The 22,074-nt window shown below is 39.1% G+C and overlaps 1 protein-coding gene across 1 annotated transcript in view; it reads right to left on the bottom strand.

Moving 5' to 3' along the window:
• Nucleotides 1-22,074, bottom strand: part of adamts7 (a disintegrin-like and metallopeptidase (reprolysin type) with thrombospondin type 1 motif, 7) — a 70,754-nt gene that overhangs the window by 17,311 nt on the left and 31,369 nt on the right. The window contains exons 12-19 of the mRNA XM_084405062.1: nt 20,337-20,506; nt 19,053-19,186; nt 13,440-13,560; nt 13,083-13,327; nt 10,863-11,010; nt 3,972-4,098; nt 3,641-3,854; nt 874-2,589 (exon numbers count right to left, since the gene is read on the bottom strand). Of these exons, the coding sequence (XP_084261188.1) occupies nt 874-2,589; nt 3,641-3,854; nt 3,972-4,098; nt 10,863-11,010; nt 13,083-13,327; nt 13,440-13,560; nt 19,053-19,186; nt 20,337-20,506 (2,875 nt within the window). The remainder of the gene's footprint in view (nt 1-873; nt 2,590-3,640; nt 3,855-3,971; nt 4,099-10,862; nt 11,011-13,082; nt 13,328-13,439; nt 13,561-19,052; nt 19,187-20,336; nt 20,507-22,074) is intronic.

A 22,074-nucleotide genomic window follows, 5' to 3' on the forward strand; every position in this document is an offset into this window, starting at 1 on the left:
ACCTGCCGTACACATACACACTAGCTATGTTTCCATCCAAAGTTATGAATTTAACTTGCGCACAAAATTAGACGATCACATAAAACATTTGCAATTTCCATCCAGTGACTTGAAGAGAACAAAATCGTAACTTCCTGATAAACTGCCGCCAATTATCACTAAGAAAATACAATAAATTACTTGTGCCTCAGAACATGCAGACGAAGCGCAATAAACGAGGTCATGTTATCCTGCTTACGGAGGCAGATGCCTGTTGTTTGAGAATGCAGTTGTGTGAGAAAGTTCTGGGAGGGAATTATTCTGAACACTTTGTCAACAGGCTTCGGCTCAGGCATTTCAAAATGACCAAAGCAACATTTCAGATGCTGTGTAAGTTAACGAGATCGGTCCGCTGGTTAGTCCAGTTATACCGTCTCATTGTGCACAAGTCACATGACATTTTTTTTTTATGCACATCAAGGAATTTATTAGGTAAATGTGTTTCCACTATAGTTTATGCGCATGTCTTCTTATCGGATAAAAACGTTTTTTTATACACATTTTTAGAATTTATGCACATCTTGGCATTTCCATCCAGTGTTTTTTTTTATGCAATATCCTAAAATTCACATATAAATGGGTGGATGGAAACATGGCTACTGTCTGACTTTAAGGATGGATAGCTGTACCACTTGATCCTTTATATCCATTTTTGGTGCTAAAATAACATGAAAAATCTCATTACCTGAAAGACAAAGTTATGTTTGTTTTGAAACCGAAAGCTGTGGTGTCAGTATAATTCAAGGACTTTTATCATGGTGGCCGACTGCTGTTTCTCAGCCCATGCTGGTTTCATATCTAGAGAATGTGAGGAATGTATAATTAGCTACTCACAGCACTCCAGTTGCCTTTTTTCCAGTGTGCAGGGGAGGCCGATGGGGAAAGGGAAGACATGACCAGCCCAGTGGGCATCATAGGGCTAGAAGAATGCACTGAATGCTCAATGCTAATGCCCTGAGATGGCTGCTCAGTAGGAGTAGAGAGAGTCGGGTTCAGCTCAGTAGGTCTAAGCGTTCGGGAAATAATAATCTCATTGTTATCAATCTCTGTCCAGCGAGGTAAGGCGATCGGAGTTCCCCAAGGCTCTATTCTAGGCCCGTTTGTCTTAGTTGTTGCAATGGGTCCTAAATACCAACTGTGAGGTTCTGCTGCAATTGTAGTGTCAGGAATCAGAGTTGGAGTGAAGAATGGGGGCTCAAAGTCACTTTCCGTTTCTGTAGGAGGTAGAGCTGTTGTTCCAGCTGCTGAGGTCATGCTACTATAATGTTTGGCTGGGATAGAGGAAGTTAGAGAAGGAACAGACTCTTGAGAAAGGCTATCTGAGGTCGTAGTAAACTCTCTTACAGCGGGCCATGGTACACTAGCCTTCGTTTTAGTTGTTGGGTCAGTGAAAACTTCATATTTTGCTAACTCATTACTAGAGGCACTGCTTAGAAGATCCACTGGGTGAGGAGTTGCACTCAGTGAGACTGCCGGCGAGGTCGTAATCCATTGTAATTGAGTAGTGGGATTATAAACATGTGTGCTCTCAAACTGAGACATCATTTTTGGTTCATAATTTTGAGTGCCATGCTGAGGTTGAAAGCTTTCCCAGTCACTTTCACCCACAGGAACATCTTCACCAAACTCCCCTTCATTCTCATCTTCAGTTACTGGCATTGTGGTTTTATCCTTTTGATTGCCGTTGTATTCGTCGTGGTTATTTGAACTTACATGTGTTTCAGGAGTTAAAAAGATGTTTGGCACAGTGTCATATGATAATGTGTGCTTGTCCTGAGGGGAAACATCTGCAGTGGATGGAGGTTTCCTTGTAATGCTGATGTCCTGACTCAAGCCAATATCAAAGTCTGATGCCTTCAATTTGTTAAATAACTTGGTAGCTACAGAGGATGGTTCAGTTGTTGTAATGACAGGCAGAAAATAGTCCTCAGCAAATAGCTCATCATTATTTTCATCCATTACATCTTTCTTTTGAGGCCCAAGCCCTTCGGTACCCTTGCTTGTAATGCTGTCAAAGCGAATAGTGGTGGGACTGTATTGGTTTGCAGTGGTGGATGGTGAAGAGGTAGTTACGGGGACATCTGTCCCTGCCAGATAAACGTCTCCATGTTTTATTCCTGAGTTATCAAGCATATCATTTTCATCTTTATTAAGGTCATACGACAGATCCTCGTGGAATTTTATAAAATTATAGTCATAGTAAAAATCATCAACTTGAAGATTTTTCACAATAGAATTTTCAGAGGACTTTTCAATATGACTGTAATGTGAGAAATCATCTTCTATAATGTCATTGAGGTCAACATTGCCCCTCGGCTGATTTAGAGTAAGACTGTCATGAGGTATAGCTTTTATCTCATTGAAAATTTCTTTGCTGGACGCTCCACTTCCTGACCAGTCGTTGCCAAAGTTGTCCGAGTTTATGGGGCAGTCCTTAGCATAGCATGGCATGGTTGAATTAGGCTTGGCTTTGGGATCACAGTCTACACCAGCATTCCAGCTGCAGGTCACGTCACGTATGCGGAAACCAGCTGCACAGCTCACTGAGCACTGAGGAAGAAACAGACAGTAAGAGCTGTCAATGTCAGAACACTGTCTCACATCGATTTAAAAATAGAAATGAAATAGCAATTGAGACCGTTCTGTATATCAATGAGTCATAAAAGAGTCGCCTTTGTGCAGTTTTATGCCATGAAACAAAATCTGAAGGTCATCTTATGAGAAAGTAGGGAGTAGTCATAAAGCATGTATAGTGTTTGTAGCATTGACAGCATTATTGTGAAGATTAATGTTCCCCTCAGTTCAAATAATGTGATGAAGTAGTACAGTGGTATAAAGATAGTACCAATAGCATGTGAAAAAAATGATACTTGTTACTGTCAAATCTACTTGCTTTTCTCAAATTATATTTATAGTTTGGTTCAAACCTTAATTTTTGATTTAATATTAATCAGAAATTATATATATATATCATTTCTGATTAATGCACAGATCATATAATATATATATATATATATATATATATATATATATATATATATATATAGAGTGCTGCTATAATGCTACAAGGCTGCTCAGACAATCTCACTAAAACCTTTCTTCACAGATCCTTCTGTACTCTTTAAGAATGTCATAATCACATTTCAATCATGACAACTCTCAGAGTGTTTGGCATGGTAATGGATATGACAATGTTGATATGTTTGGTCTTGGCGGAATAGATCTTCTACGCTTTTGCTGTTATTGCTGCTGCTTAAGTACGAGACTTGCTCCTGCCAATACACACACGACACGCTGCTGTGAGCAAGTAAGACATGCTGCTGCTGTACAATATAGTGTACATGAATTACCCATAGCAGATCTATACAGGTGGAGCTGGGGAAGGTGGAGGGTTTCTGAAAGCGCGCTGCAACTGCTACAGCAAATGCTGACCAAGTATTTGAAGGTTGAGCAGCGAGCTCATTGGCTACTGAAACAGCAGGACCAATCAGCTGTGCCCTATAGAGAATGATGTGATTGCAAGCAGGTTGAGTTAAGGACCGATCAGCCTGCGCCATCTAGAGTTTCACGACAGAACTTTGTACGTATATAGCCAGCTCACCTCTGACCAGCTTCCAGTAGTCCAGTCAGCAGGACAGGACACGCGTGTGTTACACCGGACAATTGACTCAGGCTTAGGCAAGCGTTGACATTCAGTGGGCTGAAGCGCTCGTTGCTCATCCAGCCCTAGGCTCTGAATACACAGCACTGTTCTCTTCCTAAGCCCCATGTCCCCGCAGCTAGATGAGCACTTCTGCCAGTCTCCAACCCACCATCTGATGACACAGAAACATCACAGGAATTTATTGCAATTTTACTGCACTTAAAAGCCATTAGGTGGGATGCTGCTGATGGCTGTGTAAAGCACAGGACTGTTCAGCCGTAAAACTCACATGGCTGGACAAGAGCCCTTATTACAGGTAGTTTGCTTGTCATCAGGCCTAGTAGACTGATCACAGTAATGCTCCTCAACGATCCCAGATGTTCTCTCCACACAGTGTACAACTTGCCTTTGCACACCTGAAAACAAGAGGAGCAGTCGTTTAGAAAAAGGCACGTTTGCTAATGCACACAAGTCTGCACTTGATCACAGAAATTGGCAAATTTTCACAGAGAGAAAGCTGATAACTGTACCACAGCCTGCCCTTCTTCATAGGGAAAACCAGATCAAATGAATAAATAAGCACACTGCCCAAAATAAATGACATTTAATTTAAACAAAAATTGTATGGCACAAATTTAAATACAGTTTATTCATTGGATCACTTATTAAGGTCTTATTAGTTAATGCATTAACTAACATGACCTTGCAATGAACAATATATTCGGTAAGACTTTATTTTTTTTTACTTTTTCTATTTTGTATTTTAACAGATACAAATTTCGATCCTAAAAATGGATTGGTAAATGTTGAAATTCACATGAACTTAGATTAATAAATACTGTAAGTATTGTTCAGTGTTATCTCAATGCTGTGAAATGCCACCAACACTAAACTGAACATTTTAACAAAATCTTAATATTTTAATTTGGCTGGCATTTAGAGAGAGGCATTTTATTTAATAATAATTCAGTTTGCCTTTACGAACACGAGCTCCGTAATCTTTCTGTGGTTTGAACATTTTCTGAGCATCTTATTTTCCTCTGGGAATGAATTTGAACTATTTGAATATAAGAAAAATCCTGAGCTCAGACATTCTGTAGTTCAAAACCAGACATGGCATCAAATTCATGGCCTCTGATATTTACCACCTTCACTTCTCTGTTATTATTCTAGCTTAGGAATTAAATCGACTCCAAAAGGAGGAGGGAGAGCTCTTCTTGTGTACTCTCCTCATCCTCGGGCTGGTCTCGACCTTTATTTGACCGCTTTGAGAAGCTAAGTTTCCAATAGAGAGATGAAGGGACCCACAGTCCTTCACAGGTGTTTGAAGAATGTCATCAGATGAACCCTCAAACAGATGGGCTAAAGGGCCTCGGGGCCCATGCGTGAGTTTGCACTGATTGGTGTGACCCCCAAAAGACACGGTGTCACAAATGATCAAATGATCTCATGTATACAATGTCATATGTTCACTTACAGATACATGTTTAACTCAAGATACTTATGTTTTATTGTCATCAGAATCCCACATTAGGGCTGTTGATTTAACATGTTAATTTGGTGGATTAATTATGGAAAAAATAACGATAATCCTTAAATCGCGTTCAGTGTGAAATGCCCTTTACACTGCATGCAGTTTAGTTACCAACATACAAGACTGCATGATGAAGCCTATTAGAATGTGGTTCAAATTCCACTAAAATTTAAGATATGGGGGCAAATATGGGGGTTTTTGTCTCATGTTTATATCATATGATATAGCAATATATTTATATTGGAAAGGCTGAAACTTTCGTGATGATGAAGCATTGACCTGTCAACTGTACAGAGCATCGTTCACGTTCACGTTCATGTTGTCAAAACATTGCATTATTAGAATTCAAAAAATTGTTACTAAACAACTGGCGACGGACACTGTTTCATACACTAGGCCTTGGCTTTAAATCATTTGGGAGTAATTTCTCAGCCCAAATTATTGTGCGATTAATTTGCGATTAATTCAATTAATATTCGGCACATCATGCAATTAATTTGATTAAAAGCAGTGCTATCTTGCATTTCTTTCAGTTGCACAATGGAAGCAATACACAGGATGACTTTGCCCACACACACGTATTTAAATGTTTATTAGCTTATACTCTGAAGTCGTCTTGCGTAGCCAGATCTTCAAACTGACACCAGTCCGTGTGCATGACGTCTGTGGCTGAGACTAACTCTGAAGTCACTACAGTTCATAATATTGATTTTTTTAATTCAAACATATTAAATGCATAGTTCAGCTCATTTTAAAACATTGTTTGATGTACTGGCAACCCTTAATTTGAGTTTGGACCGACAAAGCTTTAATTCTGCTGTTATGATATAGAATAATTGATTTACCTGCTGTGTCAGACCAATTAAATGATGGCATTTGTTTGAGCACTTCAGTCAAATTAAAGATGAACAGCGGTTAATTGCATCTAAAAATGATCATATTCACTCCAACTCTTCAGAACTATCGAGAATGGTGCTCTTGGGGTAGATATGCACACAGTTTTTGTAATATTCTACTTCATTTTCATATTTTATTACAGATAACATTACAAATTAATGTTAATTAAAAAACTATGCGTGCTGTGCAATAACCTTTAACAGAGCTGTTGATGGCCAAAAGCAAAATATAAAATAAATACATTTTACAAAGTGCAAAGAACATATTTAGCTAAAGACAGACAATTGGCATTTCATGGGAAACTATCCACTGATCATCATCAACGAGAATCAATAACATTTACTTTAATTTCAAGAGGAGTCGCTTGAGTAAAGTATTAAAATATACAGCAGCATTGCATTGACTTTAAAGGGGTCATGACAGAAGAAATCATATTTGCCTTGATCTTTTGACATATAAGAGGTCTTTGCACCATTAAAAACATCCTGCAAGTTTCATAGCTTAAAACGTTCTCCTCATTAAAAAATAATTTATTTAATCAAGCTCCAAAAATGGCTCATTTTGATATTACGGGATCTGTGACATCACACAGGCAAATATATTTGCATATGCCCGCCCCCAGAACAAGACATTCAGTCACTTAATGGCAGACATTTGCCTACACTGACAAATACAAATACAAAACAAACAGAAAGCATTATAATGACTGATGCTGTCTACACTGATGCAGTATACAGATGTGCGTTCAGTTTCTGACGTACTCCACACGCTTAATAATGCCTTGTCTGTAAATGACGGTTTTATAATGTTTTCAATAGCAAGTGGGTGTTGATACTGAAAATAATCATTTTACGCATATATATTTGTTTTTTTTTATTGTGCAATAAACTTTATTAACATCATAAGTGAACCTCAAGGAACATATTAAAATAATAATAAAAAAACAATCCATGTCATTACCCTTTTAAGAAACTCTGTCAGAGACCCTGTCCAATTTAGGTTTCTTGTATACAAAGGATGAGATATCCAGAACCTCTTTCTATTAGCAAAACTAAACGAAATGATTAACAAATAAATGTGTTGTATGCGATTGGTTCAGCTTCATAACTACCAGCTTCTCTAAATAATTTCAAACAACTCTGTCATTATCACAGCCTTTTGACAACAAAACCCATCCATTTGCTTGTACTTTTATCTCTAAATGAAAAGAGCTCCACATTAAACTTTAATCCCTGGTTTGAATACATCATTTAAACAGTACATTTACCATAAAAGCTTTGTGCAATTACATGCAAATCCTTAAGCCTGTGATTTCAGCTTAAATGTTTTCAGATTAAATATTGGTCTCTGAGACACAAAGAAATTAAATATGTAGCAAAATTAGAAGCAGTAGTTGTTCTTTTTAGTCATCCTTACATGAGCAGCGAGAATCACATATGAGGAATGAGGAAAAGATGTTTGTAAAAAGAGCTTGTAAAAACTCTCAGGATGTTTATCATAATTACACTTTGATAATCAATATGTCAATATTAAGCAATATGTTAAACTGAGTATGAATGACTCAAATGTGCTTTCTTAAACACTGAAGACAGTATTTCTCCCTGCATGGCTCCTAATAGCATTCATAACAACAGATTTTAAAAGGTCTTCAACATCATTAACTGGAAATGCTTAGCAGATTAACCCGCCAGCTGACCAAAAAAAAAAAAAAAAAAAAAACTGCGGTGATCCCTGGGTCAAATTAGACACACTTTAAAAACCATTAAACATTCTCTGAAATCTTGATTAGAGACCAACAATTCAAAAGATCCCATTTGTTGCTGAAAATTATGAAAGGCCATAATTTGTCTTAAGTGTTTCCAGCAACAACGTCATCCCAATGAAAGTGAAATTATGCATGAAATCGATCAGAGTCAATCAGAATATATCTGATGTTTATCACAGAGCTATGTGGAGCAGGATTTTGAACCAATGATGTTTCACTGTGTGCGGTGCAATCCAACTGGAATCTAAACTTCCCTCTTTCCCCAACTTAGTAGTATACAAAAAAAACAGTACTTCAAATCATTAAGATGTCTACATACACAGTATTCATGAAAGCCAGGTGAAATTACAGCTTTTAATGTGGTGTTTTTAATCTGCTTTAAGACTAACCATGTGTAAATTCATAAGTCGACACCATTGCTGAGTATTTTCTCCTTAAAACTGCAGTGAACCAAAGACAGTCTCAAAAACACGCTTTGAAATCGCTGGTGTTTCTGACGTCACAAACTGCCTTGCAACCAATCAGATGACCGTGTGATCGTCAACGGTGATCAAAGATGAGTTTTCAGGTATAAAGTGATTGACTAAAGTTGGACTTTAAGGTTGCTGTCACACTAGCACTTATGGTGCGCACCCGAGTTCAACGTCAGAGTTCGGTTCGTTTGGATGGCGTGAACGCTGTTTTCCGAACTTGGGTGTGTTCACACAAACCGTACCCGAGTCTGCATTAAAAAAAAAGTGTTCTGCGGTACGGTTCGCTGCTGATATGAATGCAATTGTACTAAGTGAATCGCTATTGATGACTCATGATTTAATAAAACTATTGTGTGTTTATGTGCATCTCGCTCACTCATTTCTGCTGGACTCCCGCATTCTTCAGAACAAATTTAGAACATTCAAAAACCAAAATAAAAAAATGTTGTGAGCAACGCTATGCATTTTGCCACCTTCTCCTGCGTCATCGTTACGAAGTAAGAGGTAAACAGCTGCTGCTTTGATGATGAAATATAATATAAATAATATAAAGTGAACACAATCCAGCAGGGGAAGAGGGAGGGGGGAGTAGTCGAATTCCAGTTTGGACCAGCCAATCAAATCATGTGTGAAAGCACCCTAAATATTGGGAATGACTTGAGCACCAAGACTGTCACATTAGTGAATTTTTGGTGGAATTTGGTGCGGGGCAAAAAAAGTCCCTTGTCAATAACATAGCGATGCAAGAAGCACCGCTCACGCAAAAGTCACTTTCAAACTAAGCATGTGAGCAAGCATCGTTGTGAATATGTGTGACCAACATGAAGACAATAAGTCTAGAAATATAGACGCACCCTAGCGGCAGCAACATTTATTTTGCAGCCAGGGTAGTCTAGCAACTCTCCGTTGACTTTCGAGCTGGAAAAACCAAACTCTGGTCAGGCCAATCACATCGTGTATAGAGTCGGTGGGCGGGCTTAACATAATGACGACAGAGTTGTGGCGGTTCCGTGTGAATTCCCTGCCCCTAAAACAAAGAATGGCTGATGACGAACAGCGGTCTTTCGAATCAGCTTTGGCCGCGACTCTGGAGGACTTGGAGTTCAGCTTTTCTTTGAGAAAAGAACAAAGAACGGCACTTAAGTCATTCTTAAAAAAGGAAGATGTGTTCGTAGTTTTGCCGGCCAGATATGGCAAAAGTTGAATCTATCAACTAACGTTAGCTCCGCTGTTGGGAAAACTGTCCTATTGCGTGCAGAGGGAATTTGAAAGACAGCCGTTTATCCCGCCCCTCGGATTGAGCCGTGTCTATGGTGAGTTGCCAGACCTAACATCTTGATGTGGGTCTGGCTTGACAGGCTAGAAGACAGTAGAAATCTGCTAGTGATTCAACGGATCAGAAAACTCAAGGTTCGGATCATATATCGTTTTTCGGAACAGCAAGAAAAAAATAAAATAATGGGGGGAGTCAGTAAAAAAATAAGAACAAATACACTAGGTACAAGGTGCATAGATAATAATTCAATATAACAGTTACAAATAAAGGTCTAATTGTAGTGTTCAGGTAAATAATGTAATAATTATGCCTAAATGTAAAATAATAAGTGTATGAATTAAATGTAGATTAATCTTTGTTAAAGCTGTGTTTTGTTGTTTGACCAACATTAATGACACAGACTAGAATATTAGGCTGCTGTCACTTTAAGACTGAATGCATGGATCCAATATAATGGTACACATCAGATTTCTTTTTCAACTGTCCACTCAAGACATAACCGACTGTGTTTTCGACTCGAGAATATTTTCGTGTGTATTTGTCTTTTCATGCAAGTAGATGTTAAAGAGGAATCAATTCCGTGTTTGCGCGAAACGTGCCTCTCTGTGTGTGCGCGCGAGTACTAAATTGGCAAGACAAAACACGCGCAAATGATAAACTTTCCCTCTATGATGGTTAACCTTTGGAATTAATCCGCAAATCACATGCGTGCATACGGATCACGGATCAACTACGATCTGTTTAACCCCTAATGAGGAACTTTTTCATCTTCACGCAAACCTCCCTATCATGTAGATTGAAATGACTGGATTTCACTACAGCAAATGCGACAGCACCTTACTAGACCATATTATACCATTATTGAAGTCTTTTTTCCAATGTATCGAAGCTTGCTTGAGCTGGGATGTTTTAACAACACAAATTTGAGCATCAGCTTGTCCAAAGTCTGTTTCCTATAAAGTTTAACTCGGGACAGTTCAGTTCGCTGTCTGTCTGCAATTATTGAGAAAGCAGTATGTGCCAGAGAGCTAATTTATAGCTGAAAACGAGCAATTGAGCCAGACTGAGCAACTCAGCTATTTGCTGCACTTTTTAGTATAATCTGAAACTGTAACAGGGCAGTTACCTAAAGTAAATACATAAAAAGTGGTGAGGCAGATCAGGCAGGATAGGCTCAAGTTGTGCATGAGTGTAAGTTAAAAGTGAAAGAGTACAACAACAAGACGACTCCTTACCAGTTCCACATGTGGCGCTGCACTCCGTCCAACTCCCATAAATCCACTGGAAATAAGAGACGGCAGTGCCGTTGTTGGAAACGACAAGAGTGTCTCTGCTTATGGTGTACTCGTACCTCACCCCAGGATTCGACTCCTGAAAAAGCAGCTGGAGAACATTGAGGGCAGATTAAAGAAAAATATTGACACAAAGACACACAAATCATGTGAAAAACACACAAATCTCAGACCTAGAATCTAGGACAAAGCCCATACTATCATATATCAATATATCAAGATTATATGATAATTATTGTATATGATAATGTAAATATGAATCTAAATTAAAGAAGAACCAGTCACCCAGTTTGGATGTTCGGTAAGTTCTATTGCAAAATATACGTCATGAAAGCAGTTTTTTTTTTTTGGTTTTGTATCTAGTTTTGACAGTGTGAATGCTAAGCGAACCTATTGAAGCTTGTTAAAACATTTAAAAATAATAAGAATAAAACATTTTAAAAGATAATTGCGACTTTTTATCTCACAATTGCGAGTTATAAAGTCAGAATTGCGAGATATAAACATACAATTCTGAGAAAAAGTCAGAATTGCGAGTTTATATCTCACCATTCTTTTTAACACACAAGTGTGACTATATCATGCAATTCTGACTTTATAACTCGCAATTGCGACTTTATATCACGCAATTCTGAGATGTAAACTCACAATTGTGAAAAAAAAATCTTTTTTTCTTTTTTTCTACACAAGTGTGACTTTATATCATGTTTTTCTACACAAGTGTGACTTTATATCATTTATATCATGCAATTCTGACTTTATAACTCGCAATTGCGACTTTATATCACGCAATTCTGAGATGTAAACTCACAATTGTGAAAAAAAAATCTTTTTTTTCACAAAAAAAAAGTGTGAAAAACACTTTTTTATTTTATATTCCGTGGCAGAAACAAGCTTCCATACGCACCAGAACTAAATGTATCATTTTCTTTTTTGGTCCGAAAGAACCAAGACAACCAAACTACAAGTGTGAACACACTGTGACAGCAGGAGTGTAAAACAGAAAAATGTGAGGTTGTAAGCTATTCTCAGCCACAAGGGATTTTTTTAAAAAAGAGAGTGATAAGAGGACTTTACTCCAGATATCATTTGTCTGCCTCCTGCTGCTGTAGAAATCCCTCTTTCCCACCCGCGCAAAGGCTTCGAGCCAAAGGCCTCAAATCGCTCAGTGGGAGGAAGTCCTTCATCTAGATTGCCCCTTCTCTGCTAGACATACTAGCCTAAATCCCTAATAAACGGTGTCCTCACTTTAATGGCACTAACAACATGAAAAGCATGCATATTTTATATTAATAATCAGACTCTGTCTGTTAATGATTAATATGGAATAAGCCTTTTATGCAATAAGTTCAAAATCAATAAGTTCACTAAATCTTTAAATATATTTTGCTTTTCAAACAAGGACTGGAATAAAATCATACATCTTTTTTTTTTTGTTATTGAAAAAGATCACAAAGCTACTTCCCGCTGAGCAGAATTTGATGCAAATCCATTGATTTCCCTTTGCCTGTCAGAAAAAAACTTTGTTTTCTCAGTTCAAATATTTACTGTTGATGGATATACAATGAACTACGCATTTATTAAAAAACCATAGCACTTTATTTCACAGTCCTGTTCCCCATGTTCATACAATGCACGTATGATAGTAATTGCAATAACTGGGTAATAACTAAGTACTAACCTTGAACCTACTAAACCTAACCTTAACCCATGTAGTTACATTATATTTCCCAGTACTTTCTTAGGTAAGAACGCTGTAAGTGCACGTACTGTAAAATAAAGTGCAAAAAAAAAAAAAGAAGAAGAAGAATTCCATAAAGATGAGTTCCTTTTTTCCAGAAGTCTTTACATAAGCAGATAAGGCTCTGTGTTAGGAGAAATCTGCAGTTGTCTGTTATGAAGCTGTAAATGTTTCCCTGGATAATACAGTCTGTTCTCTTTATCGTATAAGTAGTTTGTATACCTTTCCATGCCATGCAACAAATGTTAGATGTTAAATTATGTTTACCATTTTAGGCCTCTATTTAAACTCTAAACCACATTTCAGGCATCAATTCACTACACTGTGACCTAGTTTAGCAGAACACTTTAGCAGGTGCTTCTGAAACCAAAACCCCCAAACATGAGATACTAGATTCTGCTCAAATGCATGGAAGTCAGTACCTGAATCCACACCGGCTCCATGGTCGGTCCGGGGGAAGATATGTTTTCCAGCTGCCCGGTCCTTTCGTAAGTGAATACTGTTCCTGCTGCCTTATAATCGCCATTCCACTGGATCGTCCAGCCACCGTTCAGGAAATATTTATCGGGGTCATTACTGCGTAATGCCAAGTAGTTCTCAGCCTCTGCGACTTCCTCAATACGGATATCCCGTGCTCCTTCCGGAATTAGGCCTATGTCTACATAGCCTGGGAGAAACAAAGAAAAAAAACCCCGCTTATTCAAACAAATGTGTAATGTTATATTTATGACATGAATGCTACTTTCAGTAAAATATAAACAGAAACTCATTTTACAAACCGAGCCCTTCGCTGTCCTCAAAGGTCTTTCTCACTGTCTCGCATGTAGATCCATTTCCATGGCAAACCCCACATTGATCCTCAACGGCATCCGAATCGATTTCATAATCACAGCCTATGTACTGTGACACAATCATATAAAAGATAAAAAAATACATTTCATTTTAACAAGTGCATGAGTTTGTTGTTTGTATGATCCTCAATGCTGTTTGTTATAATGATTGGGTGTTCTGAGTGGTTGCCAGGGTGTTACTAGGCGGTTGTTAGGTTATTCTGGATGGTACAATTCTGATCACATAAAATAGAGATCACGATTCTAAACAGGCAATGAAACAAAATAACATGTAATTTACTAGAGGTTCTGACAAAATGTTGATTGCTGCAGTCTATTTCAAATGTTTAATTAATTAATATGAACAACTTAAATTGTTTTAATAGTCACTTGTCGCCACCTACTGGTGAAATTATGTAATTGATACAATCTTTATTTGAAGCGCAATTACGCTCAAAAAGTGATTTTCTCTATTTTGAACGCTACTGTAGACATCAGTGTCTTAAGGTCAGCAGCGCCAACACAGATCTGAATTAGATCTGAATTAGATTGCGATCTTTTAGCGATTAATCTACTGGATTGTTGCAAATGTTTACTCACTTGTCCAAGTCAAAAGAATCCACCATCTATAGCCTCGTTCAGACTGTTAGTCCAAATAGTCTCAGGCAGGCCCATCGCAACAAGGCAAGCAAACCAAGCAATTGCTTGTGGCCCCGAGCTAGACAGGGGCCCCAAGACAACGACTGGTTAAGAATAAAATGCAACGACAAACTGTGTGAGCGCCCCTTTAATAGTCAATGCAGTAAAGTGCAATGACACTGTTATCGGGTTCCCCCTCAAGGGGGCCCCTCTCAGTAGTTGCTGACAGCAGCCAGCCAACCACGTGATCTCTGCTGCCGGCAAAATATGGGGGCCTCCATGTCCATTTTGCTTGGGGCCCCCAAATTCCTTCAAACGGCCCTGGTCTCAGGTTACGACTGTAACTTTGTTCCCAAAGAACAAGGAAGTTCACACTGCATCGATGACACTTTGGGGAACGCCTCCGCGTGAACCGGTGTCTGAAACGCTTATCTAATCACGGCAATCCTATTGGCCGGCAACAGCCTATGACATCACTACTAGTGCGACCCGGAAGTATTTAAGGGGAGCCTGGAGAACATGTCAACATCTTTTCGTCTGAAGGGACTGTTCAGCAGGCATCCCCGAGGCATGGCGAAAGACGCAGTGTCTCGTTTCCTATTCTCAGGGATCAAAGGTTACAGTTGTAACCTGAGATGTTCCCTTTCGAAAGGGAACTCGCACTGCGTCGATGACGCTTTGGGGAACGATATACTAACGCCGTCATGCTGAGGGGAGTGCATGCCAAATTATGGCTGTGACAAAAACGTCAAAGATGGCAGTTTCACTGAAATGCCAAAACACTTCCCCTTTGGGTCACATACAGGTTGTCAGTGACAGTTTTCCCTATGGGCTTCCCTAGGGCTGATCTAACAGGGAGGTCTCGTGAGAGTCCTTCGACCTTCCGACCAGACTTAGGGAGCTAAGTATTCATACAGAACGATCCTCAGGTAGATTCTGGAATACTATGCTCAAACCTGATAAGAATTGACCAGGCTCTGGGCTAGAGCATCCAACTCATTGGGGAGCCGCCTTCAAGGGGGCCTTTAAAAGCCTAACTACTTGATAGCGGGACTGTTAGCAGAGCTAGGTGCTCTCACAGACATCTCTGTGGGCCTGGTTATTAAACATTGCCCACAGGCAGGGTACTCAGCAGAAGTGCTGTCGACCCTTTAAAGCAAGGGGAGTACAATCTTATGCTACCGGATTATCGAGGAGGTTTACTGTAAGGCCTACAAACTTCGACTTTCACGGACGTCAGCCCGGGCAGTGCTAAGGCTTTCTAAACAGAGTCCCTTGCAAACGTGGGGAGTGACTCTACTCGATCCTGGATCTACACAGTGCTTCAGGGCCCTGTGGAGGCTGGGCACCCTGAAAGGGACCCTAATAAGGGGAGCGCCTCCAGCTCTAAAGTTTACATTGCCAATAGGCAGTGTACTCAGCAGAAGTGCTATCAACCCTTTAAAGCAAATGGAGTACAGTCTTATGCTACCGGACTATCGAGGAGGCCTACTATAAGGCCTATAGCTTTGAATGTCGCGGGCGTCAGCCCAGGCAGTGCTTCGGCTCTAAGGGAGCATACTCAACCATCCCAAATGGGAGGGAGTAACTAATATGTCTCTACCTGAGCCTGGTTGGTGAAGGGTGATATCATACGAGCTATGGGTAGCAAAGTACTCTAAAATAATTATAATAATAATTATTATTATTATTATTATTATTATTATTAAAATAATTACCCTAACAAGGGGAGAGTACTGAGGAATGTATCAGGGTTGAGGCCTATTATCTTGTATTTTTACAAAACAGATTTTACATTCTGTACTAAACCCAAGGAAATGGAGGCCACAAAAACTGGCCAACGACATTCAACCTTATAACTTGAATTCTTTTATTTAAGGGGCTCAGCGAAAAAAAAAAACTTTTTCAGTTTTAAGGCCTAGCTGGATAAACTAGCTACAGTACTCATCTCTAAAGGGTGGAGGCCTGAGCATACTGCTTCTTACTTTCGAGATTGAAAGGCCTGACAAACGCCCATGAGACATCTCCATGGGAGGATTTTTGAAGATAGCCTGCTACCTATGCTGCTATCTACCCTGTACCACCACTAGCATTTTTGCACCTAGTGCAAAAGGCGGGCCTTGGCTAGACGACTCTTGTAGTAAGAGGAGGCCAGTACTAAGAAAAATTTGATTTACAGGAATAAAATATCCTGATGGGCTCTAGCTCTAAGGAACTTAAACTCAGATACTGAGAGGCTTAAGGCGAAAATGCTCAGCAGACGGCCACCATTTTCCTAGTTACTAAGCCAGATTTCGAGGTGGCCCTGTGAGGGATATTTGACTGAATATTATATGACTGAAGTTCAGAGTTATAATCTCAAAACGACTCTCAAAGTGAGAGGAGACCTGCTGCTCTAGTCTAAGGTGGCTATCAAGGTTGCCCAACGAGGGCCAAATGCTTGACTCTGTAGTTCTATCTGGAGCTTGAAAGCTTGAAAGAGCGGTGGCCTAAACTCCCGCTAGAGAGGAAGCCATCTCACACAGAATGTCTGTTTGATGCTCAGATGAACGGTGGCCTCACTAGAGAATTTTCCATATAATAAAGCCAACCTGTTCACAACTACAGATTGGCACTACCCGCTATATAAGCCTGACGACTCTAACATAAGAGGAGGCCTATGGGAAGGGTATGCATAGCCTACATATACAGTATATGGGAACTTCAGGGCCCTAATTCACCATCCTATCTATTTAACACCCTCTTAATACTTTCTAACAGGGAACCGTGGTCTATTATTCAAACTTACTAAAAAACTCTAGTAAAGGGAGCAGACCTACAGAGCTCAGCCTGCTGCCCATAGAGCGATTCACAAAATGGAGGCCTATCACCATAAGAGCACGAAAGAGCACACTTACTACAAAACCTGACGCCAAACCTACAGAAGGGTTTCAAATTGAAGGAATAACTCATTATAGGTCCAGCCTCAGGGCTGATGCAAGAAGCGCTTGGGGTGAGAGATTTAAATGCTTCAAATCTGTCAGCAGATCAGCCTGGTATGCTTGCAACACCGCCATTGTGTACAAGGCATCATCAGCCAGACTCGCCACCGTGTATGCCCTGCCATTTATGCATGCTGTCATATTTTGGTGGCTTAAAAGGCAGGGCCGGAGCACTTAGTGTCGATGCCTCTCCAGCCGTGAGATAACCGTTCATCAAGTCTGCCACGAGCAGTCTCTTCCCTCACGCGCTCCAAAGACAGCTGAAGCCTCGCTGAAGCGCGTAACACTCAACAGCTTAAAATACGCCGGCTGTGAGGGTTTGGGTTGTAAATCCTCTTCACCCTCATCAGCCATTTCCTGCTCTCTTGGGCTGTTGTTTTTATATACAGCAGAGCACTCGCTGCTGGATCAGAGGATGTTAGTGATAACACATCCTCATCCTGCAGCTCACTCTCGCGAGTCTCCGAGGGGCGTGAGAGATCAACAATTCTCTCAAGCTCCTCAGCGAGCTCCCTCTGAATAACCCCACGATTCCAGTCTCCGCCCTGCCTCAGCGCGAGCAGGTCCCAAACCGCCTGGTACAGATGTCTAACCCTCTTCCCTCGAGAAGAGGGCAGACGAGAGTGGAGTTTTCTCAAGGGAAAAACTCACAGTGGCACAAGCAGATCCCTCAGGAACTGATCGTGCGTGCTCTGAGCCCAAACAATAAACGCACAAGTTGTGTGTCATCAAGTATCAAATATCTTGCACGGATGCACACAGTTCCTGAAGCGTTTTTCACAAGCCATGATTACCTTTTTGAAGTTTCAGGCTGAAGCGTACAAACAAAACAGTCCCTGAAGATGAAAAGATGTTGACATGTTCTCCAGGCTCCCCTTATATACTTCCGGTTCGCAGTAGTAGTGATGTCAACGCTTGATTAGATAAGCGTTTCAGACACCTGTTCACGCGGAGGCGTTCCCCAAAGCGTCATCGACGCAGTGCGAATTCCTTTTCGAAAGGGAATTTTTTTTTTTTTTTACAAATCCAATTTCAATCCGATCATATTTAGAAAATGTGAACGGCACAAAAAACAAAAAAAAATTACATACAAATCCATTTTGAGCTGCATTCATATATTGTTTGAAATCCTATTTCAGTTTGACCGCTCTAATCGGATTTCGTGTGGTTTATGTCGCTTTCTCACGCCACGTAAAATGTTAACATGGCAGACGTTGTTATAGAAAACTTGCTGAATGTTGCTGCAGAAACAAGGTTGTGTTGTTGAGCCGGTCGAGCAGAAAATTACAATACAATGGTGACACAGAAAGAGCGCCACGGGAAACACAAATCAGATCTGAACCGTTGAGATACACAGTGTGGACAATAAATAATCTACATCAGATTCCAGTCGGATACACACTATCCGGTGAACTGGGAGAAGAATAGAGTAAACTTTATAGTTTTCTACACAATGTGTATCTGATCACATCATCAAATTATAACTGAAAGGATTATTATAGGTGCGTTCATGCCTTGACGTAATAACCAAGTTTTCAGTGTTCAGGGTTTCCCATGTTTTATCTTCTGCTAGATGACAAACGTAAGTGAAATAGCTCTCTTCTGAAGAGATTCTCTTTAAAAAATCTCCACAATTGTACTGTCTATAGCAGTATAATAAGGCTATGGTTGGTTCAGTGAAACATATTTGTAGTCATAGCTAAATATTTTAATGTAGAAGCAGAACTGTAACAAAAACAAGCGTCCTCTTCTGTATTCAGCATGAATTTCAGCCTGGGGTCGTACAAGGACAGATATTTATTTGTGGCTCTTGTGTTATAACATTTCACAGTTGACTGATACTTAAGCTGACAGGACTGTCAATGGCATGCGATGAAAATGACAAGTAGTAATTTACAAGGACAGTCTGAGACTGAGCAAAGATGTCAAAGCCATTACCAACCTTGCAAATGCCGTTCACGCATATGTCGCGGCTCTGACTGCCCTCATAGCACTGCGTCCCGTCCACGACCGTGTCTAGCATCCGCTCCGAGAAGTGCTCGTTCACGGGTCTGCAGTGCAGCTCGCACGGATCAACTGAAATTACACAAACGTAGCCTTTCCATGACATCTATTTAAAGACAGCTGCAACAAAATTTCTCATTATCACCCCAGCACACTACATATAAAGTGCTTGAGCTGCACGATTCTGGATGAATTAAGATTAACGATTTTCTGTTTAAAATAGAGATCACGATTCTCACATGATTCTGTACAGACCACTAAACAAAATAACATGTAATTTGCTAGAGGTTCTGATCATTTTAATTTAATCCTGCAGTCCATTTAAAAAGTTATTAATTAATTAATCTGAATGAATAATTTTTTAAAAATCAGGTTGAATGAATTATTCACTCATTTCATGACTGGAATAATCAGCGTTTTTTTTAATGAATGAATGAATGATTCAATGACAAATACATTTTTTAACAGTCACTTGTCGCCACCTACTGGTGTAACAATGTAATCGACACAATCGTTATATGAAGTGCCATGTTACTGTCAAAAGGTGATTTCCTCTATTTTGATTGCTTCCGTAGACATCAGACGTCATTTGTAAGAAAACGCTTCACCGCCATTGTGTTTTCACTGTTAGACGGTAGGGGGTGCTATTACGCCTCTTCTAAAAGAGTACTGAATATCCTGATTAAAACACATGCGAAGAATATGCTGAAATGAGCGATCTCATATGTAATCATATGCATATGTAAAATAACGCGATCATCAACATTAAACAGCATATAAATCAAAACGGCCTAATGTTACTGAATGAAACGTCGACCCAGGACGAGCTACAGGACTGTGAAGTTTTGGGATGTTGATGAACTCGATCGACTCCATCTGTGTTTTTTTATTATCGTTCTGAATCCCAACGTGATTTTCTAAATGAAACTCTCCCACATTCAAGTGTTGATAAAAACGAATGCATGAAGTTAGAATAAAGCTTTTTTTAAATGTATTTTTTATAGAGGGTCTGCTCTTTCTTTTCACATAATACATGTTCAGAAATTCATACAAAAAACATTCTGGGGACCATGAAACTTTTGTGAAAATTATCAAAAACAATGAGTTAATAGACAGAGGCGAATCGTTGTCATTTAGGTATGAGATCACGTGGGTGTTTGAATCGAGATCTCAAGCTTTTAACGATTAATTGTGCAGATCTATGTAGTGGCATAATGCTTACCTCTGTTATTCACATGCGTCCATTTATAAAACTTCCCCTTATAAGGGACTGTGTTAAAGCGGGTGCACTGGATGTATCTGAAGCTGGGCTGGTCCACAGGGCAGGGGTCATGGTTACAGGTTCGATATCTGCGGCGCTCTCCGAGACAGTATTTACCGCCATACTTGGGTCTAAAAATAAAAGCATGAAACATTCAAAACGTCATTAGGTCATTCAAAATCACTTGTTATTTGTAGAAACATTCACACACAAAAAAAAGACAAATCTAGGCTAGTCAAAAAGCTTGAAATTGGTCTAAAATGTCTAGATCACCTGGTCAAAGCAGCCATTGGCTCTAAACGCAATTAAAAACATATTCTTCTGAATAAAATATGAGTGGTGCCTGTGCAAAACTCGCTGGCATGATTGCGTGTGTGTTCTGGGTGGTTGCAAGGATGTTCAAAGTGGGTTTTAAAGGAATAGTTGAACTAAAATATAAAAAATTTCTATGGAACAGAAGATATTTGAAGAATATTTTAGCTATTTTTGTGCATACATTGGTGCTTGTGTCAAGTCACATAATGGTAGGCGACTCAAACAAACATCTTAAAGCTTATTATTTTAGCATAAAATCAAACTGTTAAGATTTTTTTCTCTTTAATTGAAGATAATTGTTGTTATAAGTAGTACAGGGAAGTAGTATATCTTTTTCCCACATCCTTGAAAAGTTCTTCTGAAATCTGATGCAGATGTTGCACATGCTTTCCATCAATTACAACATCTTAGAGATGCATTCACAAGTGGGTCACAGCCTGTTTCTATAACCATCTCCCATCTTTAAAAACTTGCTTCGGGTGCAAACCATCTGCCAGAATAGAGAACTGCAAGCTAAGCCAAATACAATGAAAGGATTATACTTCACAAACTCTGAACATGTGGACCAGAGACAGTGACTTTTTTTTTTATTGGTCTAGCGATGCTCTCCAATATTGTATGTATTCACAATTTCTCATCATTTAACAATTTATCAGAACCACAGAGACACATAAAGGCCATTGAGGATGACTGAGGTTATACATGATAAATATGACTGTATAAAATGATGGTAACACTTAAAAGCCTTTATGTATAATGCATTATAAAGATTCATAATGCACAATATAATGCATTATATATTTGTAACCAACACTAAAATGCGTTATATTATCTGCAGATTCCTTGTTACATCTGAAATTGGTTGTTTGTCATGTTTTAATGCATTATACTTTTTAAAGGCATAACATGAGTATTGTAATGTATTATAACTGTGGTTACAATTACTCATGAGACAATACAATGCATTATAAGGCTTAGGTTACATGGTAACACTTTATTTTTACACTGTCATTGTTACACATGTTACATGTAGTTACTATAGTAATAATAACTATAACTTGTGCATAATTACATGCAACTAAACAAAACCAAACCCAAAACGTAACCCTATAGTAAGTACAGTACAGTACATGTAGTTAATTAATATTACTCAGTTCTTAAATGTATAATTACAGTAACAAAGATAGCTTAAAATAAAGTGTAACCGGTTACACTTTATTTAGTAACACTTTATTTTAGTGTCCTTGTTACACGTTACGTGTAGTTAGTACTAACTTTACATTATGCATAAATACATGCAACTAAACCTAATCCTAACCCTAAAGTAGTTGATTATTACTCAGTACTGAAATGTATAATTAGACTGTAACCCTTTATTTTAAGG

This window comes from Rutilus rutilus (assembly GCF_951802725.1).
Source record: "Rutilus rutilus genome assembly, chromosome: 3".
Taxonomy (NCBI): Eukaryota; Metazoa; Chordata; class Actinopteri; order Cypriniformes; family Leuciscidae; genus Rutilus; species Rutilus rutilus.